At 38.1% G+C, this 27,255-nt stretch overlaps 1 protein-coding gene and 1 non-coding gene across 2 annotated transcripts in view; one reads left to right on the top strand and one right to left on the bottom strand.

Annotated features, from left to right (window-relative positions):
• The window catches only part of CSMD1 (CUB and Sushi multiple domains 1), a 1,681,733-nt gene that overhangs the window by 1,125,182 nt on the left and 529,296 nt on the right, over positions 1–27,255 (top strand). The window contains exon 13 of the mRNA XM_088021297.1: positions 2,421–2,542. Coding sequence (XP_087877423.1) covers positions 2,421–2,542 — 122 coding nt within the window. The remainder of the gene's footprint in view (positions 1–2,420; positions 2,543–27,255) is intronic.
• On the bottom strand, positions 23,776–23,877 carry LOC114206252 (U6 spliceosomal RNA). Its single transcript, XR_003608585.1, has one exon. It is a non-coding gene; the product is annotated as a U6 spliceosomal RNA (small nuclear RNA).

Genomic DNA, 27,255 nt, shown 5'->3' with positions numbered 1-27,255 from the left:
TTAATCTGACAATTTCTGGTGAAAAATATCTCCAAGGAGACTGGATTCATCACTCACTCTATGTGAAACAGTGTCCTAAGTATGCGTGAAACTCTGGGAAACGTGCTGCTTTCCTATAAATATTTTAGTAATGATTATCTCACTAAAATATATGATCACTAAAAATCATATTTACCCAAGCAGTGGTAAGATGAATTTCATGGAGAGCAGGTAGGCGATTTGAATAAGTCAAGTTAAGGGTCAAGCTTCAAAGCAGTCAAGTGGGACACAAGGCCACTGACCGAATGTTAGATTTGGTGAACTTTCCAGCAGAGTGATAGCTGGGGCTAATGGCTGGATGGACACAAATTGTCTGTGGGATGTAACAAAGTAGTTCCCCACTGTACTCACTCACTCTTCAGATGTGTTTTTTGAAGTTTGAAATCCTTAGAACGGTGCTTTGATACTATTAATTCAAAATTAAGTAAAAAAAAATTTATTGAGTAACACAACATTTTCCTTGTATCAACTTTTCAGTGTGAAATTTAAGAAAGAATGAGCATGTAAGATAAAGATATTGTAACTCAACATTTATTAATGATAATTTTTCTTCTAAGGTTTTTCTGATGAATGCTGTTAACAGGGTGGTTTAAGAGACTTTCACATCTGAAGCTCATGATCTGTTCTGAAAACATGCTCCTAAAACTAGATTCATTGAGTGAAGAGGTGGATGTGTTTGTGTGCAGTTAGCTCTCAGTTGGAGGACCTTTCGAGCCAGGACACACCTACCGAATCTTGAAAAACAGATCATCTTTTACGTATCTTGATCTAGGAAATCTTGTCCATTTGTGAAGTAAATGTCAATATTTTAAACGTTGATTACCCCATGGTTTTCTTATTCAGTGTATAGCAGATTAATTTTTAACTAATTATTTTCATAGTAAGTATCAAACAACCAAAAAGTTGTCTACTCTTCATTTTTAGTCCCACAATTATAGACACTGGATATGGTGCTAACGATAAGGGAAGGATGCTTTTTCAAAGTCAAGAAATTCACAATGTTGTAGGAAAGATAGATCTGTAAGTTAATCATTACAATAAAGAACTATTATCAGGAATAGGTGTGGTTTGTGCTATTGTTATGTTGATATATAGGACTAGAAGTGTAAATTCCTGGGGGCAGTCAGGAAGAGCTCAGTTAGAGCACCTGGGTGGGTCAGTCTGTTAAGCCTTGGCTCAGAATCGAGTCCCACCCACATCAGGCTCCCTGCTCAGAGGAGAGCCTGCTTCTCCCTCTGACCCTACTCCCTCTTGTGCTCTCTCTTTCTCTCTCTGTCTCTGAAATAAATAAAATCGTTAAAAAAAAAAAAAACGAAAAAAAGGAAGAGCTCAGTTAAATGTTTCTCCTGACCCTTCAGCAATAAGAGGGCCCGTGGAAGTCGGAATCCTGTTCTCTAAATTTTGTGACTGAATCACCCACAACAATGCCGAACCTGTATTGGGTGCTCAGCCAGGAAAAAGAACTAGGGAGAGATGGAATCTGACTAGGATTAATCTTTTATTGGGTGATAGTTTAATCAGTTGTGTGATATGAAATCTAAGGAAAATGAACTATAGCTTCCCTTACATTAGTTCTTTCTTGTGAAATTAGTTTCTCCTGCTCTTTTCTCAAACCCAGTTCAAATTATTAATGTGAAGACTGGATTGCATTGCAAGCTGACACTTGATTTCTAAAAATTATCTATTGATTTGGAAAAAAAAAAAACTCCTTTCTTAAAACGGAAGTCAGTTGAAATATTTGTTTTATAGTAAAAAACAGTCATATTTGTTGGGTTATGTCATTTCTATAATTTGCTTGGTCTTCCAATTTAAGGTAGGTTTTTTTTCTTTTTTCCTTTTAGAGTCCATATGTCTATTTCCTTTCTCTAAATTGTCGACTCTATTTAAAGTTCCTGTTTGCATTGTGCTGTAAAGAAATTTGCATAGTTGATTGCAGAACAGAATCTAAAGCTTGAAAGAGATTTTGGCGATGATCTGTCCCACCATCCTCATTTACAGTGGAAAAGACGAAGTTATCCTACACTGTAGGGCGTAGTGGGGGGGTCTCTGGAACTCCATCTATGGCATGTCCAGAGAAATGTATATGCAGACTCTCTCTGAGTCAGAGTGGGATTTGAGATGGACCAATTTGATTTGACATTGTATGATGATATCAGGAACGTGGTCATTCTCTGAATGGTAATGCCTTGGGTTCAGTTTAACATCACAGGTACCAAACAAGGGTCCTGATGGCTGAGCAAACTTCCCTCACCAACTTGAGTTCATGAACCACTTTTTATCATAATTAGTGAATAGCTAATTTGATGTTCCATGTTTCTGTTATGTCTTCACCACGCCGATAAAATGCTGCAGAAAATAATACCATCTCTATGTATTTCTAGCTAGAACATGTGGATCAAATCTGCGTGGGCCCAGTGGCATCATTACCTCCCCTAATTACCCGGTGCAGTATGAAGACAATGCGCACTGTGTGTGGGTCATTACCACAACAGATCCAGACAAGGTAAGGCTTCCACCTTCCACCTCTGTGTAGCTGATGCAATCAACACTCTGACTCAGACAACTATTTAAGACGAACAGCCTCGCAAATGTCATGCACCCTTACAGTTTGCTGTTTGAATTGAAGAGCTCATGCTGCCTTGTGTAGATATATCCACATTTATTGGAAACTCAGTCTAGGATTAAATATAAAGTGAGTATTCTTCATTTGGTAGCCTCCCACTGGTTCTGGAGGTTCTGTCTATGTTCTTTTCCCCCCCTCAGCACTTTTGATGAGATATAATTGACATACAATATTGTCTTACATTAGAGCGTATAATGTAATTATTTGAGGTATATATATATATAGCAAACAGTTAACATATGTTATCTCACATAATTATAAAATTATTGTGGTAAAACTTTTAAGATCTACTCTCTTGGGAACTCTCAAGGATACATACAGTAACTATGAAGGCAATGGAATCAAGAGAGAATCAAGAATGTGTTGGGAGGTGGGTGGTGAAGCCCTTACCAGAATGAACCGGGGGCACCCTAACCTACATCTCTGGTCCCTGCACCATTATTAATAATAACCTTCCTTTATTCTCCAAATTGTTCCTGTTTGGAATAATATAGGATCTCCCTACCCTGAACCATGGAAAGGGCCTCAGGAACAAATTTTTGTTTTTTGTTTATTTTTTTGTTTGTTTGTTTCTTTTTTTATGGGAAGAGATAATGAGTTTGGTTTTAGGCATAATGAGACTGAGGTGCCTGCTGTATATTCATTTAAGTGGACATAACTGGTTGAAGTAAATTTGGAATTCACAAGTGTGTTGTTAGCTGCTGAGATCTGGGATATGCATGATGTTATGCAGAGAAGCCAAACAATCAAAGAGAGTCAGGCTGATGGCATAGTTTTCTCTCTGTGTCAGTTGCGGGATGGAGTGGGCTTCATAAATGATAAGGATTTTTGCAATTCTAAGTGTCATATAAAGAGCTTAAAAGCATTGAAGGCTTTTATGTGGAAGAAGCAGTAAACCCATGGTGTTCTGATAGGACAGGCAGGTGGCTCCAAGCTAAATCTTCAGGAAATGTGATTAAAACCCTTATGGTATTTTCAAAATTCATTTAAATCCAGATCACATATGAATGATCATGAATATTTTCATACTACAGATATACCTATGTATCTGAGTTTCTTTCTTTCATACATATTAGAATAATTGAAATCTCTATCTAAAAGGAAGCTTAGAATTCCTATTGTCTGAACACCCTTTACCTGACAGGTGAGAAACCAAGATCCACGGAAAGTACTTGTGAAAGATTTCACAGCTATTTTGCTCCTACAGCAGGATGAGGTCCTGCACATGATGATACTTCATTAGCTCCCGTCTCTGTAAGAAGAGTCATTTATTTCTGCAGCTATGAACTTCATTATCACCATGAGGGATGCCATATGGAAATTAAATAATAGATTATTCACTGTGTCAATAGGATGTTTTTGGCTGTAGGTATTAGAAGAACTTTTTAAGAAACACTATTTCACATAAGAAAAAGGTAGAGCCAGCAAGATTCCAGGTTTAATTCAGGAGCTCAGGAACATTGCTGAAGATTCAGGTGTTTCCCATTCTTTCCTGCTCCATATCCAGGGTGGTAACAATGCCTGCCCTCCTCAGGTCACAAGATGGCTGTGACGTAATCATGGTCAATGAAGAAATGAGGCATGTCTTTCTCAAAAATGGAAGAAATTTTCTAGAATGTCCCTAGTGGACTTCCCTTCAGGTCCAACTAAGTCTCCCAGCTCCCAGGGGGCCTGAGGAAAGAACTATCTGGAAGCCAGAAGACAAGGCTGATGGTTATGGCAACCAGTGTGCCTACCATATGCACACAAGCAAAATGTCAAAGAAAGAAGTTTCAGTAATCATCAGATTCATATTTTGTTTATGATGTATTTTAGATCCCATTATTTTCCTGTTTTACCAGATTCCTGTGGTCTAAAATTTGTTAAAATGCATGAGGTGTGTTCTTTGACATTTTGAAGGTGATTTTTCAACTTGGCCAAACTGTAAAATGATCAATAAAATAATGAACGTATGCAGTTTGGATTGATACATTTTTCTCATTTTAGGAGTTTCACTTTTCTCATCTCATCTTTGCATACATTTACATAGATATTTCTCATGATTTTGTACAGATTTTGTTGATTCTGAACACTCAACAATTAATACGTTAAATTTCGGGAATCTTGTGTTATATTGCTTCAGTAAATTCTTTGCCTTTTTTCCTTTATTTTGGTGAAATGTTCAGAGAAGAAACAAGACATTGCAGGTTGACGCACTCGTACACACAAATACTCTTTACCAGAGCACCACTTAGACACCTGAAGGCATCTCAATTAAGCAGAATTACCATCCAAATTAAGAAGCAGTCATTGCCATTAAGTATAATTAGACTTAATTTGATTCCTTGGGAGACATTCCAAATAAGGGGGTTTCCCGATTAAGCACATGGTGATGAAGGTATATTACATATTGAGCATAAGAGAGAAGAATAGTTATATAAAGGTGTCCAGACAATGACTCTTGCTAGAAGCATTAACACAGAATTCTAGATAAGAAGTGCTCTTATACCTCAATCTGTATGTTTGACTTGATTTGCAAACTTTTAAGAAATAAGACAGAATAGAAAACTAAAATCAATTTCCAATGTCAATTGGAGATTAGTTAGTAAGCACTTCTTTGGTTGAAATGTTAATCCTCCCAACGATTTATAGACTTCCCTGGTCTTATTTTTGCTCTATTATATAATCAAGTGACATGTGTCCATGTATACAAAGCATTAACATAAAATTGCTTGTACAAGATAATTACCGTAGGAAGCTGGGTCATGAATATCACAATTTGTCATATGGTGGGATTTCAACTTAAAAAGACTATCAGAAATCTATTCATAAATATATATAATATATAATTTTCTTAATTATATCAATACATTGTACATTATTATTGAATATATATTAATATAATATATTTGCTAACAGATTATGTATTAAATAACATATTAATTATAACTAATCATTGTTAAACATATATATTTTATATATACATATATATTGGGAGAACCTGCTATGTAGTATGTTCTAGGTAGAAAGTTAAAAAAAAATTTCCTTGGGGAGTCTGGGTGGTGCAGTGGGTTGAGCATCCAACTCTTGGTTTCAGCTCAGGCCCTTATCTCAGTGTCCTGGGATCAAGCCCTGCATCTGGCTCAGGGCTGGGCATAGAGTCTACTTAAGTTAGCAGGAAGGGAAAAATAAAGGGGGAGAAATCGGAGCGGGAGACGAACCACAAGAGGCGATGGACTCTGAGAAACAAACTGAGGGTTCTAGAGGGGAGGGGGTGGGGGATGGGCTAGTCTGGTGATGGGTATTAAAGAGGGCACGTTCTGCGTGGAGCACTGGGTGTTATGCACAAACAATGAATCATGGAACACTACATCAAAAACTAATGATGTAATGTATGGTGATTAACATAACATAATAAAATTTAAAAAATAAAAAACAACAAAAAACTAATGATGTAATGTATGGTGATTAACATAACATAATAAAAAATAATAATAAAAAAAAGATTCTCCCTCCCCCTCTCTCTTTCTCCATGCTCACCCTTGCTTGCTCTCTCTGTAATATAAATAAATAAATCTAAAAGAAAATTCCCTCAAGAAGACTCAATTTAGTGGAGAAGCAGATTTCTAAACACCCAAGTGCAACTCCTCCTGCCATACTAGTCTAGTAGAGGGTCAATAATAATTAATTCACTAATTAGATATTTATTAATGTATTTCATTGTATATATATTCAATAATTCAGCTTTCTCAGGTAAAACTCATGATAACATGTATGACCAAATTCTATTTTTTTTAAGATTTTATTTATTTATTTGACAGAGAGAGAGAGAGAGCACAAGTAGGCAGAGTGGCAGACAGAGGGAGAGGTAGAAGCAGACTCCCCGCTGAGCAGGGAGCCCAATATAGGACTCGATCCCAGGACCCTGGGGTCATGACCTGAGCCGAAGGCAGATGCTTAACCTACTGAGTCACCCAGATGCCCATGTATGACCAAATTCTTGAGAAAGTAATATATGGTGCATGAGTTATTACAGATTAGAGGAATTATAAGCAAATGCTCTGAGAAGTTCATCCATATGGTTTCCATTGGAAAGATTAAACATAGCTTTCCCTAGCATCCATACATGGATATGTGGGTGTGTGTCTGTATCTTCATATGTATACACATAGATACATTTATATTTCAAACGCATTCTGTGGTGACATAATTTCAGTACCTAATTTTAGTTTGAGCTTCTCAGAGAGTATTTTTGTTGATGTTAAACTCTGAGAATTTCAAAGATTTTAAGCATTTGAACTTTGTTTGGGCTACTGTAACAAAATGCCACAGATGGTGTACCTTATAAACAAAGAAAATTATTCCTCACAGTTATGGAGGGTGAAAATCTGCAGTCAGGGTTCCAGCTTGGCTAGATGCTGGGGAAAGCCCTTGTGAAGAATATGTCCTCAGCGTGAAGCACCTAGAACATCTTCTGGAAAATGCTCAGTCCCTCCCTGCCCTCCCCCTCCCCTCCTTCCTCCTCCCCTTCTTCCTCCTTCCTCCTTCCCTCTTCTTCATTACAATTATTAAAGACTGCATTTAAAAAGACATAAATGAGACACTGAAGGATAGTTAAAGCATTTAGATTTTGTGCTAATGACAAGGGGTGTCAGGAAACAGAGGAAAAGAATGGCATTGCAGTGTGTCCGTCTTGGAGACATCACTTTGCCAAGAGTCAGGTGGACAGATTTGAAGGGCATGTGACTGGAAGCAGGAAACATCAGGACTTTGTTATAATTATGAAAGATTATATGAGCTTATGTCAGGAAAATGGTGTCAGGATTGGAGGAGATAAGATGAATTTGAGAGGTATTTAAGGAGTAGGTAATTTACAACAATTTATACATTTACATTACACCTTTTATTTAATGCACAACTCTTCCTGTCTAAAGAAAAAAATTTAAAAAGTTGCTTTAAATTTGTTGCTTGTAAGAAAGTACAACTGTGGGGGCACCAGGGTGGCTCAGTTGGTAAGCGTCTGCCTTCGGCTCAGGTCATGATCCGGGGGTCCTGGGATTGAGCCCCACATCGGGCTCCCTGCTCAGCGGGAAGCCTGCTTCTCCCTTTCCCACTGCCCCTGCTTGTGTTCCCTCTCTCGCTGTCTCTCTCTCTCTCTGTCAAATAAATAAATAAAATCTTAAAAAAAAAAAGAAATTACAACTGTGTATCAGATCCCTTTTTGGGGAAGGAGCATTAACTTTTATTACTCAGGAGATTTTTCACATAATTTGAAGTAACAAATTCATACAGGTATAAAAAAGGCATTCATTTGCATTCAAATTATTTTAAAATTAAGGTAGAACTAAATATTATGTGTAATAGTTTATGGTGTTTTGAAATGGAATTTGAGGAGATACAGTTCAGTAGGTTATATTTACCCATTAGGGATTCCCAGATTGGTAGAGAGACAACTAGTTACGTGATTATTGGTGGTGACAGTGTACTGAGTATCTCTGTCCTTTCCGTCACAGACATCTTTCCCATCCAGAGCCATGACGTGTTCTATTTAATGGCCCCATCAGTTGTCTTCTGGATCACAGAACGCCTCTGCAGAAAGTCAGGTTGCTTGCCAGCCTTCCTTCTTGGCACAGGACGTGCTCCCTAGTGCTTGTTGGCCATCCTCATGAACCTTGTTGCTGACTCACTGTTTCACCCCTGTCCACTCTCCAGTACGTTCATCTCTCTGTGGCAGGTTCCATTACCATCCCCACTATACCTTGTTTCCTACTTGTACCTTGTTCATGAACTGAGTTTGGCTCCTGAGACTCTTTCCTTCTTGAGCCTCTGGGGATGCCCTTCTTGGCATCCTTTCTTTCCTGACACAAGGAAGCCTACATTTCCTTCTTCCCATTAACCTGATTTTTCTCTCAACACCCCAATTAGTGCCTTCTTAAACCAAATGAAGTTATTTTTATCATCTCTTCTTGGTACTCCAGAATAAAATAGGAAACAAGGTCTGCACTTTTGGTTTGCTTGCATATTAAGCCAAAACATGAATTACACGCACATTTCTGTACACTCATGTATATGTGAATATATACATATACACACATACACGAGGGAGACAGCATCTTTAGAATGACTAATCTGTCAGTAAGTAATGTGCAGACCACAGTAAAAAGTTAAAAAGACAGACTGTAGACAAAAGATCCACCAATGCTTTACTTGATGTGAGTCAAGATCTAGGCTGGAATAGGGCTTATTTATAGAAATGGCGAAGAGTAAAATACCCAGGTAACACTACCATGAGGAAGGTCCACAGAATTTACTGAGGGCTTGTTGTTGTTGTTGTTGTTGTTGTTGTTGTTGTTACATAAACGTGGCTTTACGAGAGGAGACTTCAATAATTGTATGTCCAGAATTTGCTTGAAAGAACGAATCTTAGTCTTTATGGCAGAAAGGTGGAAGTTTTTTGTTTCTGTTCTGTTTTCTATGAGTTGTGTGTGTGTGTGTGTGTGTGTGTGTGTGTATTTTATGAGAAAAGGAGGCAGAACTAACTAGTTTTCTTTTCCCACTTAGGTTTACGTATCTTAGAAGTGGTCACTTTTTTTGCCTTTTAATATGTATTAAGGACTCTGCATCTAAACACATTTTCTTTTGCATTTTTCTTCTTTTCAGTGCTTTTCTTATTTAAGTGCATTAATAATTATACAAATAGAAAAAAGAATACAAAACTTATTCATTCATTTAAGTCACATACTGTTGATAATTGCCAAAGAGTGGTGAACAGAGCAGTTAAAATCTCTGCTTGCATGGAGATACCACTGCAGAAGGAAGAGATAGAAAATCAGCCAATAACCCATTAGCTAGATAAAGTCAAATAAAGGAGGCACATAGCAAAATGTTCCTTTGCAGGGATGCTAGGCCCATGATGGCCCACTGATTTCCACTAAAGTATACCTTGAGAGAAATCCACTGTTGCCTGAGGACACTCAAAGCTAACAGAACTCTCTAGCGAGTTGTTGCTACCATCCTTCCAGCTCATTTCTCATTTTCTCTGGCCTTTCTTTACTTCCTTTTCTTCTCCCATTCACCTTAAGAGACAGTTATGATTTTGGGATTGTCTCTCCCCAAACACATGATTCTGGGGTCTTGCAGGGCAGTGGTATGGTGGAAGGAGAACCAGATGCATTACTTAAAGCCCCGGGCTCCAGCCTTTGTCCATTTCCTAGCTGTGTGGTTTTGGAAAGACATAAAAGCTCTCTATCAGTTTCCTCATTTGCCAAATAATCTTAATAATGAAGATAATAGAGAACCTGATGGTATTTCTGCATTTATCAGATGAATGAACATGTATGGGAATGCCTCTAAGTTACTAATGTTACGATTATAGGATCGCCTCTTAGTCTTTTTTTCTTGCCTTCCATCGCTTCAAGGATTCTTCTCTGATCAGTGATCGGTTATCTAATCAACTTACCTGAACACAGTGCGATAAGTCCAGTTGGTCCCAGGGCATTTATGGGGCATCCTAACAGCCCTTAAAGTGGACAGATATATAGAAAATTAGTTCTCTCTTCCTCACCAATTTGCTGCCTCTCCTACAGCCTTTCTCTGAGTTCCTCATATTGTTGTGCAATCCAGACAGTTACCTTTATTCTAGACGCTTTCCCTCCTCTGCCTCCTCTAGTTGAGCATCTTTCCTTCACCCCTAAGTATCTTCTGGATTCACTCTCCCTTTTCCATTCCCCACTGTTCTCGCAACCAACTACTCTAGGTCAGCCTCTTGTTTTAGCTTACAGTGTGTATTGCCGTGAGAAAGCTCAGCTGTTTGTCTTGTTCCATTCCCCAGCTTCCTAACTTATCTTCCACAATAAATGGGAAGTATCTTTGCTAAAAACTAAATATGTGTATAAATGTGCATATAATAAAATGAATATGCGATCGCTGTCTTACAAATCAAATGACACAGATAACCAGAAAGCAAAAAGTGAAGGAACTAAATGTTTCAGTCCCCAAAATGATCAGTGCTAACTGTTGCCGCATACTTTTTTAAGGCTTTTGTATCTATGTTTCTAAACCACAAACACACACAAGGACATGCTTTCCTTTTATTTCCTTCCTTCCTCCTTCTTCTTGTTCTTCTTAATGGCATCTTTTAATTTTAGATATTATGCCACAATTTTACAGATTGCTTTGTTACTTTATAATATACTGCATTATATATATATAATACATATCCATATATAATTCGTTTTTAGTAGATGCAGAGTATATACATCTCCGGATATAACTTACTATTTTTTAATAGGTGCAGAGTATTTTATTCTATCAGCCTCTTCTTTTGAACAGGTATTCGGACTGCACCCATTCTCCATAATCATAAACAGTGCTTCTACAGACATCTTTATGTTCACTGTCTCAGCAACTATTTCGGCAGGTTAAAGTCCTTGAATTAGAATTACAGTAATAATTTTCATGCATTCTTAATTTTGATACTTATTGCCCAAATATGTATCTTGTGCTAAACTTGTGTTCACGGAAACTCCCACCACAGTGCCTTGTTGCCCACATTTCTACAGCAATGAGAACAAAGGTAAAACATGACTCTGTTGTTCTTTAGCCTTATATCCTCAATAATTCTCTACAATCCATGGGAAAAGCTCCTTTTCATGAGATCCGTCTTTCATGGCAGGGCATCTGACACCATTCCACTCCCATTTTGTCACTTGCTTCTGCAAGCTTATTTCCCCAGCCGTGCTACTAAACTCTCAGATCTTGAAAGTATTGTACTGTTGCACGCTTGTGTGCCTTGTCAGACTCCCTGAACAAAAACAGGGTATCGGGATGAAAATGCGGTATTATTGAATTATTGAAGCAATATCCATCGTCAGATTCATGGCAGAAATTCTATACTTTCTTGTAAACCGACAAACTAATTAATGGATTGACCATATAATTTATTAACTGAACCAAAACTCTTTTAAAGGGTAATGTATTAATAATTATACTGGAAAGGGCACAAAACTGTAATTATCCTGGTAAATCAGGACCTATGTTACCCTATAAGAGGACAAAGGGAAAAATAACCACAAGTAGAAGAAACTCTATTTTATTTTACTATCTGTAGTTGTAAAAAGATTACCTGCGTACGCCAAGCATTTCTTGGAGCGTCTGACCACGTCTTTCAGCAGAAGCAGGAGAAATGGTCAAACCTCCCAAAATACAGGAAAAATTCCCCAAACAGTAATGGCTTTGTATGACCAATTCCTAACTTGCTGAAAGCTAAAAGTAACCATTGCATCTTATTTCTAAGAGTTTTTTGTTTTTTTTATTTTTTAATGGTACAAAAAGTAAAGTTGCATCTTAGAAATCTTAAATTTGAATGAAATAAATTACCTAAATTATCTTTTGCAAGCAAGCCTATGTATATGACATCTTTGCATTTCCACTCTCTTGCACAGTGGATGGCCTATTGTGAGAAACAATAAATGACTTTGAATAAATGGCTGTAATAATGACCAAGCATTTTATTGTTTTATATCGCTGGGGAGGCAGAGAAGGTTGTGCCACAACTAAAGTTTTGTTTTGTTTTTTGATATTATATAGCTATCTCCAGGCCACCAATCCCACATATTATATGGGGTCCTAAAAATAGCTAAATATATTGTACTAATATGTTTCCAGATAACAAAATATGGTTTTCTTCAGAACGTCACACATACAACATGAAAGGTGCATTTGTCATTATTAAGCTCAGTTGTGGTTAATATTTTGCAAGCAGTAGGTTTTCCCATAGCACAATGCTCTACACTAGCTGACCTGTTTGTTGACAGTCACTCAGTGGTTCTCATCCAATGTGCAGACGTAAAACAAGAATATTCCGAAGGTCTGGATACTGTGTTCTGCTTGTCTTCACAATCCTCTAAGTGATGGTTTGAGGTGTGTATTTGAAAGACTGTGTTAATGACCTGGTAATTGTTTTTGAGGGTTTCCGATGAAGTGTGAAGTGTGTTGATAGCTGTCAACAGTGCTAAGTAGGCCCCTGGCAGTGGAGGGGAGAAGGGCAGCCCACCGATTGGTACCCTCTGGCCATCTCTCCGTGGTCAGATGCTGAGCAGCTGTACTTGAAACAATATATCTCTGAGGTGGAACAGGAACACCTTCCTTTTAAGGTGCTTACAAAGGAGAAATGCAAATTATTATTATTTTCTTAACAGGAAACAGCTATCACCCATGTGGCTTCCTTGAAGTCAGTGAAGTGATTTTGAGCTTATTTGTAATAGGGAATTTTTGTTGTTGAGAGAAAGGCTTGTATTTCATATGACACATTTTTCTAGATGACTGAAGCCATTAGATTATCTCACAGGATCACTTCTAATTTCTTACATGATGAACAAAACTGTTCTTAATTAAATATTTCATGTTTATAAATTCCACAGAGGGCATTTATAATTCTGAATAGTTCCAATGTCTTGTGCTTTCAGGTATTGTGAGAAGTCTTATGTAATAAGCGCATATATGGAAAAACACAGGTTTTAAAACATCTAGAGCACAACTTTGTTAGCTACATTCATATCTGACTTTATTTGTCCTTGGTCAGAATTAAAATCACCAGTTTTAACACTCTCCCATTAACATTGGGAGAAAATGACCCATTCAAATATTTGCTTTATGGAGGAAGTTTTTTATTAAGATTTTATTTATTTATTTGACAGGGAGAGAGATAGCGAGAGAGGGAACACAAGCAGAGGGAGTGGAAGAGGGAGAAGCAGGCTTCCCGCTGAGCAGGGAGCCCGATGCGGGACTCGATCCCAGGACCCTGGGATCATGATCCGAGCCGAAGGCAGACGCTTAACAACTGAGCCACCCAGGCACCCCTATGGAAGCAGTTTTAATATCACATTTGACTGACTTGCAGAGCCCTAAATAGATACAATGATTAAAATGCTGAACTACATATATTTCATGGAGAAATATCTGACACCAAACTTGTGCATCTTAATATATATATATATATATATTTGTGCATATATAAACATATGTATATAAATAATTGAATGAAAAATGAAAAGAAAATTAAAATTATGATTGACACATTTGGAAAAAGAAAACAACCTCACACTTGAATTAAAAGTCCTCAGAAGCTAGTGTATATATAGATAGATAGATATAGATATTTAAAATTTATATGTAAAATGAGTTTATCTTGATGCAGGATTCAGGAAGACAAGCAAGAAATATGTAAAATCTTCAGTGAAGCAAGCTTTTACTGAATTCTTTCAGATGGGGGCTTTTTAAAATGGAGCTCATGCATCCAGCCTAAATCATTAGGTGCCCACACTTTGCCTCTCTGCCCTCATGCCCTGCGAGAGCTCAGCCTGCCTCCTCACACCCTCATTGGAGATGTGTCCTTGGGAGTATTTAGCTAAATCCTCAGAGACGGCATCCTGGTCTTCATTTACCACCCCAGATGGACTCTGCTATGTCTCTAGAATGAAATGAAAACCTCCATGCAGCTCTGCATTGGAAAACTCACCATATTCTCTCACTTGGTTCTGCACCCCAACCACACACCCTACCCTGATTAACCAGCACTTTTCACTAAAGCTCTCCTGTTTTCCTCCATTCCCTCTGATGCATTTCTCCACCCTCTGCTGGCTTCTGCCCAGACTTTGCTCATAGTCCATGATGCTTGTTGAGGCTCCTTCATGGACCCTGAGGCCCATTCCTGACAGCTTTGCCCAAGGACCTCCCTGAGCACTGCCTGCCTCCAGATTGCTCTCCCATACCCACCATTCCTCATGGTTCTTCTGATCACACCATAGGCACTTGGGGTTCTTCCCTCAATGGTTCCAGCCCCCACTGCTTCCTCTACCACTTGTTAGGAAAATACTGGCAGAGTATTTTCTGCTGAAGTTATCCTAACAGTTAGTTGGTTGGCGTCCCATTTTCTCTGGCTACTCATGTAGGTCTTTCAGTTTTCCTAGGTCTGGCTCTCTTGACAGACTGTTCAAATCACTTCCATTCCTCTTGTGGATTTACTTTCTCATAATATTTTCCATCTGTGGATGTTCTGAAGCCTTCAGTTGTCCCAGTTAATGTAACTAGACTAAGATAACAACCCTAACCAACACAACAAAACCTAGGTGCTGCCATCCATTGGCCATTTCTACGGACTGGTCGGTTAGTCTTTTGACTGACCAAGTGGGAGTCATGACTTCAGGTCCTCATCATGCAGCGGGTGTGGGGTTACTTAGTCCTCCCTATTTTCGATTCTAAGCCCTTCCGTTTTTTCGGACCTGTCTTCACCTCAGCACTGGGTCCCTGCAGCCGTGAGCTCCCTGCCCTCCCAGCTCTGGCCCTTCTCCAGACTCCAGCCTGGTTTGCTCCAGCTGTCGTGTTCCTCAGCCCAAGCGTGTTTAGAGCACACACTCACCAAGGATCCATTAGTGGTACGGTGCCTGACTCAGACTTCGCATTAAACTAGTCAGGATGGTTCTCAGGGTGTTTCCTACCACTTTCAATATGCGCCTTTCTCCCACTCCTCCTGTTTCTCCCCTTCCCCCTTCTCTTTCTCCTTCTCCTTCATCTTCGTCTACGTCTTCTTCCAAAATGTAAAACTTATGCGGCTTTATTTTAGAATACAATTGCTAGAGGTTGTCATGGCAGGATTGAACTGAAAAATGAAATTTATTATAACAATGACATTCAGTAATCATAAAGTCAACATATTATGATTATATAGCTAATATTTGTTTATTCACAGTAATAGTACACATTTCTACAGAGTTTTTTCCAGTTTTATTGAGGTATATTTGACAAAAAATTCTATAGTTTTCAGATATAAAACATGATGTTTTGATATATGTAAACATTGTGATTACCATAATCAAGCTGAGTGACATGTTTATCACCTCATATAGTTACCTTTTCTTTTAAATTAAGTTAATTGAGTTACCTTAATTATGAGAGTAAATAAGATCTACCCTTTTGGCAAATTTCAAGTGTACAATACACTATCATTACCATAGTCAAAATGCTATACATTGGATCTCCAGAATGATTCATCTTGCATAACAAAAATTTGTTCCCTTTGACCAATATTGTCATGTGCCTTTCTTCTCTTCAGACTTTTCCTTTCTTGTTCTTTTCTTTTTTAAGATTTTATTTATTTATTTGACAGAGAGAGACACAGTGAGAGAGGGAACACAAGCAGGGGGAGTGGGAGAGGGAGAAGCAGACTCCCCGCCGAGCAGGGAGCCCGATGCAGGGCTCGATCCCAGGATCCTGGGATCATGACCCAAGCTAAAGGCAGACACTTAATGACTGAGCCACCCAGGCACCCCTAATTTTCTGTTTTTAAAACAACAACAACAAAATGACTTTTTGTCAAACTCTATAAAATAAAATGAAGAAAAACTCTGTTTACATTTCTTCCACTTAATTTTCTTCTTTTATTATTATCATAAACGTTAAACACCTACAAGAAAAACATAATACATTTCTGTTAAATAACTGGTTGAAGACAAAATAGAAATTATTTCTTTCTTTCATAAAAATAGGCTCAGTGGGTTTGACTTAAAGGTAGTAAATATATTTAAATTATATTATTCACAAACTCAAGTTTATTAATAATATGAAATAGTAAAGTTACTATCTAAATAGTAAATCAGTAAGAATAGAATAGAACCTAAAATACAATTTTATACAAGCTTTAAAAAATATCTTCTTACTGCATGATATGATCAGACATGGATATATGCACAACAATTGAAAAATACGCAACTGTTGGCCTCTTGTTCTCTTAAAAATCTATATACACCTGGGCGCCTGGGTGGCTCAGATGGTTAAGCGTCTGCCTTCGGCTCGGGTCATGATCCCAGGGTCCTGGGATCGAGTCCCGCATCGGGTTCCCTGCTCCTTGGGAGCCTGTTTCTCCCTCTGCTTCTCTCTCTCTCTATCCCTCTGTCTCTCATGAATGAATAAATAAAATCTTTAAAAAAAAAAATCTATATACACCTAAGAAATAAGATTTTTATAAGTATAAACAAAATTAAATGTATCGCTTTCATGTGAAAATTGTGCCTGTTTTTGCACAATATTATGTTCTCAGTTTAAAATTATGTAAGCATACATGGATTTCATTTTTTTTTTTAATTCTTTGCCACTTTATTTCTGGCTAAGGAGGCACCAATATAATTTACATCAGTAAGAAAAATGGCAGTCTATAAACCTTAAATAATTAGTTTGCAAGCAAGATAATTATTTCTTATGCCCTCCTTGAATATAATGTAGTTACATATGTGTACAACTCAGATTTCTTAAAGGCAGAATATTGGTTTACCATCAAAGAGATCTATATTCTAAACATGTTCTATTGCTAAAAATTTAGAGTAAGTGGCTTCAGAAAAAAGTAATGGTTTTTCAGAAAAGGTTAATAAACAATGTAAGAACCAAACTGTATTTTACATACAGACTTTTTTTTCCCGAATCATATAATATCAGAGGCACTTTCTTTTATTTAGGTAAAAGAATGGACTTTTCCACAATTTACTGACCCCAAATTTTTTCACTGCAGTGAGGCCCTACTGATTCCTACTCCCTTATGCATTTGCCTCTAGCCACTCAATATCAATGGTACTTTTTGTCATTCCAATTTACATGAAAGGAAACTCATTCAGAAAGATTTAATACCACATCAAATACCTTAGAAATTTCAAGGCCAGTTAATGAACTCAGAGCATTTGACTCCAAAGCCGGTGTTTTAACCAGTTGGCAGTACTGCCCACAGAAATTTCTTAGCTTCTAAGATTCACAAGTTGCCAGATTGAACATATTAATTTATCTGATGGAATACTGGGTCAATCAGAACTTACTATGCCCTGTTATGGAAATGCAAAGAAAGCCCAGAGGTAAATTTTGGCAGCATGGATCCGTATGGGGGAGTATTAGTCTGGTCAGCAAATGTTTCAGGTAATTTCATCTTGATCACTTAAACAGTGAGTTAACTTGACTCTTCTAGTTCTGATCATATGGTCATAATACAACATTTTGAGTATTATCTGTATACTTGCCTACTGAGAGAAACAGCAGTAGACACCGAATCTTCTGGTACTTCTGAAGACAGCTGTATTTGTCATCTGTTAATAAGTCTGCATTTTGAGTTTAAACATCAAGGTCATAAGATAGTGAATGTGAATTTAATATTAAGTAATGGATACCCTCTAGGAGTGATTATTAATAAAGTCAGTTTTCTGAGCTTGCAAGGCTCAATGAAGCCTATACCTTAGACTAAGGTAAATTCATGATGGATTTCATTTTTTTTATTGAGAGAAGAGTTTCTGTCTTCATTCCTAATGTTTGAAAACAATAACCTTGCTCAGACATGGAAGAAATTCACATTGCAGCCAAGGGGTCCCTGCTTTCTTAAACACAGGAGGATATTCCTCTTTCTCAGATCCCGAGAACTTGGACAGGGGTAACGGTACCAGATCACAGCTCACAACATTGTTCCTCTTCTCTCAAAGTCCAGCTCTCTAGCTGAACAGAAGATTCAAAGAGAGGGTTCCTCACCCAGCTGCCCGCTTCTGTGAACAGGGGGATGTAGTAGGGGATCCCATTTTGCAGTTCTTCCCAGGAGATTTGAAAAACGCAGGAGGTGTTTGATAGCCTTCCCTGTCTTAAACCCAAGCAGCCCTGGAAAGATTCAGAACTTTCCTTTGCATCATGGTTTCTCCAATGTTCCCATTTCCTTTTAAATTCAGTAATATCACTTACGACCTAATCACTTTCTCCATGGGGCTGAGGAAACCTATTCAACAGATTCACTTGATGAAAATTAACTGATAACAGTAATCTCTGCAGCTTTCTTCTTGTCCATGATGCTCTTTGTCTATGTGTCCACAGTCTTGAAACATTCTGAAACTTGTCTTTATCCTACAAAGTTAATTATTTCTTGTAGCATTGTCCAAAAGCTTTTTACAAAGTACCTCACTGTGAAGCAAATAAAGTGTTGTGCAAGCATTAGGGTTTTTGTTTGTTTGTTTTTCCTTGTTGTTTGTTTCAGCAATAGAGGCAAAACCTTCTGTGAGGTCAACAACTGACAGGTATCATCTGTACAGATGCTAACACCATTTCTCCAAGATCTTTTGTTTCTGGGCAGGAAAACAAATCATTAAATACATCTTGGTCTTTGCCTTTTTAAAGCACCTATTTATAGCAGAACATTTATTTTTCTTAAATTTTGCCACCATTTTTATTTGTTAGTAGATCTTTTGACTGCTAACTTGATGGAGAAACTATTTCATAGAAGACTTTCTTGGTATCAGGGACTCATCATCAATGTGTTGACTGATGGTGCTGTGGAGAGTAGAGCCATTCCAGAGCCTCATATTGCATCTGATCTTGGAATTCTCACTATATACTCACTATAATTGTTCATGCCTCGTTACTAAGGTTTTACCAACTGTTTGACTTTGCCTTTTCTGGTCAATAAATTCTGCTACTAAATGACTTGCTTCCTGAGCCTTTTCACCAATGTGACTTTTTGCTTCTCAGCAAAAGCTTTACTCTATATAAGATTCCAGTAGCTGTTTAAAATAATCAGCACATTACACATTGAGTGGCTGTGATTTGCAGTTAAGTGTCTTCAGTTTTGCCAAAACCAGTGCTTCGTTTGTAAGTCGTTTTCCACTTGCAATGCACAGTGAATGAGTGAATGGGACAACTCCAATTCCCCATGTAAAACCCATGACAAGTGGCTTTCATTGTAAAGACAAAATTCCTTTTGTGTTTCATGTGATCTTAGTGCAGTGAAATGATTCAAAAGATTGTAATTCTTTATCACTAACCTTATCAGAATTGTCTATACACCTAGAAAATTTCTCTTTACTTCACAGCTCATCTTTAGAAATTGCCACTGTGGTCCATCAGATACGTGTGCATGAAATCAGTAGTAATAAATTATAAAACTACAGGGTGTCACACATAAGTAAATGAACAGGTAGGGAAAATATAAAAACTTCACAGTAACATTTACCTGTCAATCCGCACACTTTACCCTTTACAATATATACAGCAACATCAGTGTTTGATGAGGCCAGTTGGGTGATGGTGTGTAAAAATTTCTTCTTCACAATGAAATTTTTGTTTTAATAATTTATTGCAAAGTGGATTTTATTTACCTTTATGAGCCACTCAGCAACTTGTTAAGGGAAGTTTGGGGAGATAATTCAGAAAGAAAGGGGACACCGTCAATATGGCTCTCTATTTATTAGCAGCCTTCCAGCCTCATGTCAGAAATCAAGAGTAGATTTGAGCAAATGAAGACAGTCTTACTCTGCACTAATCTGGGGTACCTCCACTACAGAATCACTAATGGATCTCTCATTCAGTGTTCATCACCCTGAGCATTAGCATCATGTAGTAGGTAAAGTTCAAAACAGCAGTCTCTCACAAAACCACCTCCTGTGGTTGCCAATTAAGGGAAACCCAGGTATTGAACAGTTCCAAGCAAGATATGCTAGTAATTCAAATGAATTAAGTGAGAGTCAAAAGGAAGATATAGATTTGAGAGTTACTTAGGAGGTGAAACTAATAGGATGCTGCAGGTGGGAGTAAGGGGGAGAGATCATTTATTTAAACCTTTCTTTGAGTGCACCGAAATGACTTTGTAAAAAAAAAAAATTAGATACTATGAAATATATTTATGCTGTAGCGGAAGTATTAGGTTTCTCCTGGCATCCCCTGGCTCAGAACTACCATTTTGGCAACCACAAAACAGAGCTCCTGCTCTTCTGCCTGTAACTGGGATTTCCCAGCCACTGACTCCAGAATTCATCAGTCTTTTGCTTTTGAATCTACTGGGCTCCTTAACAACAAATAAAGCCCCTCATTCATAACTGAACAATGGCATAAATATGGAAGTTTAGGGGAAGATATTGGCTTGCTTACTGGAGTTGAAATTTCTTGAGGCATTTCCCATTAAAACTAAGGAGTATGTTTTTCCGAGAGAAACAAGTGTGCGGTACAGAAAGCACAGTCCGGAATACTGTTGGTTCTAGTATGCACCCAGTAAGTTGTCTGTGAATTACAATGCCCTGTGAGGACTCCTCCAGGAACCCAACCATCGCTGAATGTTGCTTCTATGGAAAAATTAATTCCAACTTTTTGGAGGCGAATTTATAGTCACATATTGAATTGAAAACCATTAAAATCTGAGACTATCTGTACCTTAATCAGAAACCAAGATTATCTAATAAGCACTTTCTAAATTTTTATTTAAATTCAATTAACACATAACGTGTTATTGGTTTCAGAGGTAGAGGTCAGTGATTCATCAGTCTTATATAACACCCAGTGCTCATTACGTCATGTGCCCTCCTTTGGTGTCCATCCCCCAGTGACCCCATCCCCCTCCCCTCCTCCACTCCAGCAACCCTCAGTTGGTTTCCTGTGCTTAAAAGTCTCTCATGGTTTGTCTCCCTCTCTGATTTTGTCTTGTTTTATTTTTTTCCTCTCTTCCCCTATGATCTTCTGTTTGTTTCTTAAATTCCACACATCGGCAAGATCATATGATGATTGTCTTTCTCTGACTGGCTTATGTTGATTAGCATAACACCCTCTAATTCCATCCATGTCATTGCAAATGGCAAGATTTCATTTTTTTTTTAAGATTTTATTTATTTATTTGAGAGAGAGAATGAGAGACAGAGAGCATGAGAGGGAGGAGGGTGAGAAGGAGAAGCAGACTCCCCGCTGAGCAGGGAGCCCGATGTGGGACTCGATCCCGGGACTCCAGGATCATGACCTGAGCCGAAGGTAGTCGCTTAACCAACTGAGCCACCCAGGCGCCCTCATTTTTTTTTTTTTTTTGATGGCTGAGTAGTATTCTAGTGTGTGTGTGTGTGTGTGTGTGTGTATCACATCTTTATCCATTCATCTGTCAATGGACTTCTGGCTCTTCTGGCTCTTTCCATAATTTGGCTGTTGTGGACATTACTGCTATAAACATTGGAGTGCAGGTGCCCCTTCAAATCACTACATTTGTATCTTTGGGGTAAATACCCAGTGGTGCAATTCCTGGGTCTTAGGGTAGCTCTATTTTCAACTTTTTGAGGAACCTCCATACTGTTTTCCAGAGTGGTTGCACCAGCTTGCATTCCCACCAACAGTGTAGGAGGGTTCCCCTTTCTCCACATCCCCACCAACATCTGTCGTTTCCTGACTTGTTAATTTTAGCCATTCTGACTGGTGTGAGGTGGTATCTCATTTTGGTTTTGATTTGTATTTCCCTACAAGTGATGTTGAGCATTTTTTCATGTGTCTGTTGGCCATTTGGATGTCTTCTTTGCAGAAATGTCTGTTCACGTCTTCTGCCCATTTCTTGATTGGATTATTTGTTATTTGGGTGTTGAGTTTGATAAGTTCTTCATAGATTTTTAGATACTAACCCTTTATCTGATATGTCATTTGCAAATATCTTCTCCCATTCTGTCGGTTGTCTTTTGGTTTTGTCTACTGTTTCCTTTGCTGTGCAAAAGATTTTTATCTTGATGAAATCCCAATAGTTCACTTTTGCCCTTGCTTCCCTTGCCTTTGGCAATGTTTCCAGGAAGAAGTTGCTGCAGCTGAGGTCGAAGAGGTTGCTGCCTGTGTTCTCCTCTAGGATTTTGATGGACTCCTGTCTCACATTTAGGTCTTTCAACACTGTTGGGTCTATTTTTGTGTGTGGTGCAAGGAAATGGTCCAGTTTCATTCTTCTGCATGTGGCTGTCCAATTTTCCCAACACCATTTTTTGAAGAGACTGTCTTTTATCCACTGGACATTCCTTCCTGCTTTGTCGAAGATTAGTTGACCATAGAGTTGAGAGTCCATTGTTGGGCTCTCTATTCTGTTCCATTGATCAGAATGGAATAGAATAGAGAAAATTTGTCTCAAAAACAGAATGTGTCTGTTTTTGTGTCAGTACCATACTGTCTTGATGATGACAGCTTTGTAATAGAGCTTGAAGTCCAGGATTGTGATGCCACCAGCTTTTAACAAGCAAAATTTTTAATCCAAATGTATAAGATGTCTAGTTTTCTTTTCTAGGAGTGTGCTTTTCTGGTTTTATCCATCTCCTCTTTAGTTTTTTGGAAGAGTTTCAAACAGATTGATGTTAATTCTTCTTTAAATGTTTGGTAAAATTCACCAGTGAGGCTATATGGTCCTGGTCTTTTCTTTGTTGGGAGATTTTAGATTATTGATTCAGTCTCCTTATTAACATCAGTCTGTTAAGATTTTCAATTTCTTCCTGATTCAGTCTTGTAGGTTGTAGGATTCTATGTATTTTTCCATTTCTTCTGGGTTGTCCAGCTTGTTACTGTATAACTGTTCATACTAACCTCTTATGATCCTTCATATTTATGTGGTATCAGTTGTAATTTCTCCTCTTTCATTTGTAATTTTGTTCATTTGGGTCCTTTTCCTTTTTTTTTTTTTTCCTTTGTTAGCCTAGCTAAGCGTCAATTTAGTTTATCTTTTCAAAGAACCAACTCCTAGTTTGGGTAATCTTTTCTATTGTTTTTCTGTTCTCTATTTAATTTACCTCTGCTCTTTAAATATTTTTTATTATTTCCTTCCTCCACTAACTTTGGGCTCAGTTTGTTCTCATGGGAGTTGCCTTATATGTAACTCCCCTCCTTTCTCTTCTGACTTTGACAATGTACTTATAATGTGTCTTGGGGTAACCTTATTCAGGTTCAATCTATTTGGGGTCTGTTGAGCCTCATGGATCTAGATTTCCATTTGTCTCCTCAGGTTCAGGGACCTTTGGGCCATTATTGCTCTAAATATACTTTCTGGCCCATTCTCTTTATTTTCTCCTGGAATTTCCATGTGAAATTTTTTTTCTTTTTACTGTGACCCATAATTTCCATAGGCTTTCTTCACTCTTTTTTTTTTTCTTTTTTTTCCCTCTGATTGGGTAATTTCCAATGTCCTATCCTTCAAATTTCTGATTGTTTCTTCTATCTCGTTGTCTACTTCGAAACTATTGAATTCTTTAGTTCAATTATTGTACATTTCAACTCTAGGAGTTTTTGTTATTTGTTTGTTGGTTTTGTTTTGATGATTGGTAGTTTCTTGTCAAGCTTCTTGTTTTGTTCATTAAGAAAATATGGGACATTTCATGGATGTGCATGTTATCCTGTTTAAGGGCCATGCTAGTCTTCTCTTGACTCTTCCAATTTTAGTAAATATGCTGCTAAAGCATGCGCCAAATGATAAAAATACAACATAGTGAGCTTATAAATTAAGTATATGTGTGTGTGTGTGTGTGTGTGTGTGTGTGTGTGTGTGTGTGTGTATGCTTTCTATCACTATATATAACTCTCCATTGTTGGGGCATTTAAGTGGCTCAGACACTTAACCAGTGTCCGATTCCTGGTTTCAGCTCAGGTCATGATCTCATGGGTCATGAGATTGAGTCCTGTGTAGGGCTTCACACTCAGCAGGGAGCCTTCTTGAAGAATCTCTTCCTCTGCCCCTGCTCCCACTCATGAGCGCACACACACACACACTCACTCTCTCAAACAAATAAATAAAACTTTCAATAAAAAATAACTCTCCAGGGGTGCCTGGGTGGCTCAGATGATTAAGCATCTACCTTTGGGTCTGGGATAGCATCTGATCTCCAGGCCCTGGGATAGAGCCCTGTGTAGGGCTCCCAGCTCAGCGGGGAGTATGCTTCTCCCTCTCCCTCTGCCTCTCCCCCAGATTGTGCTCTCTCTGTCTCTCTCTCTCTCTCAAATGAATAAATACAATTAAAAAAAATAACTCTCCATTGTTGAATAAGTTTTTTTAATTAAGGAATGCAGCTATGTAGTCTGTTCTGCCAGAATGATTTAAATATTATGTTGTTAAATGTGAGGCTAATCCATTTTGATTTATAAATTCATGAGGATATTTTTTTCTGATAAAAATAGCTATTTATGTTTCACGGATTTTTCTTTGTAAAAGGATTATTAAATACCAGGAAAAAATATATACTTTTACTAAATAGATATAGAATACTAAGGACAAAGGGCACTTGAAAATCCTTAAGACCAGCTTCCTCACTAAAATAAAAAAAAAAGCACAATGGGGCGCCTAGATGGCATAGTGGAGTAGGCTCTGACACTTGGCATCAGCTCAGGTAATGAGAGAGAACCCTGGGTTGGGCTGCCCACTGAGCACAAAGTCTGCTTAAGACTCTCTTTGTCCCTCGCCACTGCCGCCCACTCTCTCTCTCTCTCAAATAAATAAATCTTTAAAATATTTAAAAATACATAAATATTAACATATATGTACATATACATACATGCAATATTTTATCTGCTACCGTGTGCTAGGAATGGGGCCATTCACTATAGCCTATTATAAGTAACAAGTGAGAGATAATTTACTAGGGTTTGTTAAAAGTTAAGGTCTTAGGCAAAGATCATTTTCACAGAATACTATATTTTGAAATTAACTTATTTTTTATTTATTTTAATATTTTATTTATTTATTTGACAGAGAGAGAGAGCGAGCTCAGGAACACAAGCAGGGGGAGTGGGAGAGGGAAAAGCAGGCTTTCCGCGGAGCAAGGAGCCCGATGTGGGGCTCGATCCCAGGACCCTGGGATCATGACCTGAGCCGAAGGCAGACGCTTAACACTGAGCCACCCAGGCGCCCCTATTTATTTATTTATTGAAATTAACTTTATACTACCTTGATAAATTTCTCTGAGAGAGGAAAAGGAAAAATAAGGAAGAATTAAGGTGACATATGAGAGGAGAGAAGTCAGATATTTTAAATACTTTCAGATTACATATAAAGTGATACTGATTCACAAAGGTATCCATATTTATATTTTACTAACTAGGACGTCTTGGACTAGTACATTTCTGGACACTCTCTTCTTGAAATTGTTTCTTTCTCTTTAGGAAAAAAAAAAACATTTTAAAAGTTGGTTATATTACCTATGTCCAACCCTTCCCTGGTCTTTCTTGAGCCCAGTCTAATTAAGCTCCTGCCCTTCCCTCCATACTGCTCCAAACTAACTCTAGGCAGGTCACAGTCTATGGCCAGGTAGTCAGATTTGCTGGTCCATACTCAGTTGTACACCTTGACCTGTCCATAGCACTTGACACAGCTGATCACGTCTTCCTCTCTCAACACTGCCTTCACTGCCGACTTGGACACCATTTGATGGTTCTCATCTTGGTTACTCTTGCCTCCTCAGTGCCTTTACTGATGCCACTTAGTGTCCCTCACCCTTGAATATTGGACATCTCAAGATCTGCTCTTTTTCCCATTGATATTCACTCTGTCTTGTAGCTTGAAATCCTATAGTCTATAGGATGACCTTTTCCAAAAATTTCTTTAGTCAGATTTCTCCTCTGAACTCCACATGCATATATCTAATTGTCTACTTGACATCTCCATTTACATGTTCAGTAGGCATTTCAAACATAACGTCCAAAACAGACCTATATTTTCTCTCCAAAACCTGTTCCTAACATCTTCTTGGTAATTTGTCTTTCAGCTCCTTAAGCTAAAACACTTTATAGTTATTTCTAACTCTACTCTATCTCTCATACTCAACATCTATCTATCTATATCTATCTATCTATATAGATATACTCTCTATATATACTCTACTCATCATAGGCAGTATCCAACCTTCCACCACCTCTACTATTAATCACAGTAGAGGTCTCAGCAACCATCATGTCTTGCCTGAATTATTGCAATTCTCTCCTGATTTTCTTACTTTTGTTTTTGCCCTTGTTCAGTTTATTATCAATACAGAAACTGGAGTGATTCTTTTTATTTTTAATTTTTTAAAGATTTTTATTTATTTATCTGTCAGAGAGAGAGAGAGGCAGGCAGAGGGAGAAGCAGACTCCCCGCTAGCAGAGAGCCCGAGGCGGGGCTCGATCCCAGGACCCTGAGATCATGACCTGAGCTGAAAGCAGACACTTAACTGACTGAGCCACCCAGGTGCCCCTGGAGTGATTCTTTTTAAATTCTGTACATCACTCTTTCACTCAAAACCTTCCAGTAACTTGTCATCTGTCTCAGTAAAAAATCAAAAGTCCTAATGGTGTTCTTCAAGGCTCTGTGTAAACCTCCCCCATCACTCCTTGATCTCATGCCCTGCTGCTCCCACTCCACACTGCCCTAGCTCATCAGTGTCCTTGCAGTTTCTCAAACATGTCAAGCACACTCTCTGTCTCAGGCCTTTTGCCTTCTTTGTCTGAAATGATCTCCTCTCAGATATGTGCAGGCTTACTTGCCATGTGCTGTAGATCTGTGTTCAGCCTTGTCTGGGAGCAAACACCTTCCTTTCTTCTATACCCATTACCCCAGATTAGTGTTTCTCCACGTTACTGCCACCATGGGACATGCAAACAGTCATTGATTTGTGTGTTGCTTCTGACATTGTACTAGAAGACAAGTAAGGGCAGGGGCTGTGTCTGTTTCATTCACTATTTTATAGCCAATCTTGGAACTTTGTTTGGAACATAGCAGATGCTCAAAAGTATTTGTGGAATGAAATCAGAATGGAATACTTACCTTCAGAGTTGTGAGGGAAAAAATAATGCTAAAGAACTAAAGTGACTGA

Source organism: Eumetopias jubatus, unplaced genomic scaffold, assembly GCF_037043125.1.
Source record: "Eumetopias jubatus isolate StellerSeaLion01/CBP00866 unplaced genomic scaffold, mEumJub1_p1.0 scaffold_2, whole genome shotgun sequence".
Classification (NCBI taxonomy): Eukaryota; Metazoa; Chordata; class Mammalia; order Carnivora; family Otariidae; genus Eumetopias; species Eumetopias jubatus.
Note: the sequence above shows the minus strand (reverse complement) of the source record. Positions and strands in the feature narration are given on the sequence as shown.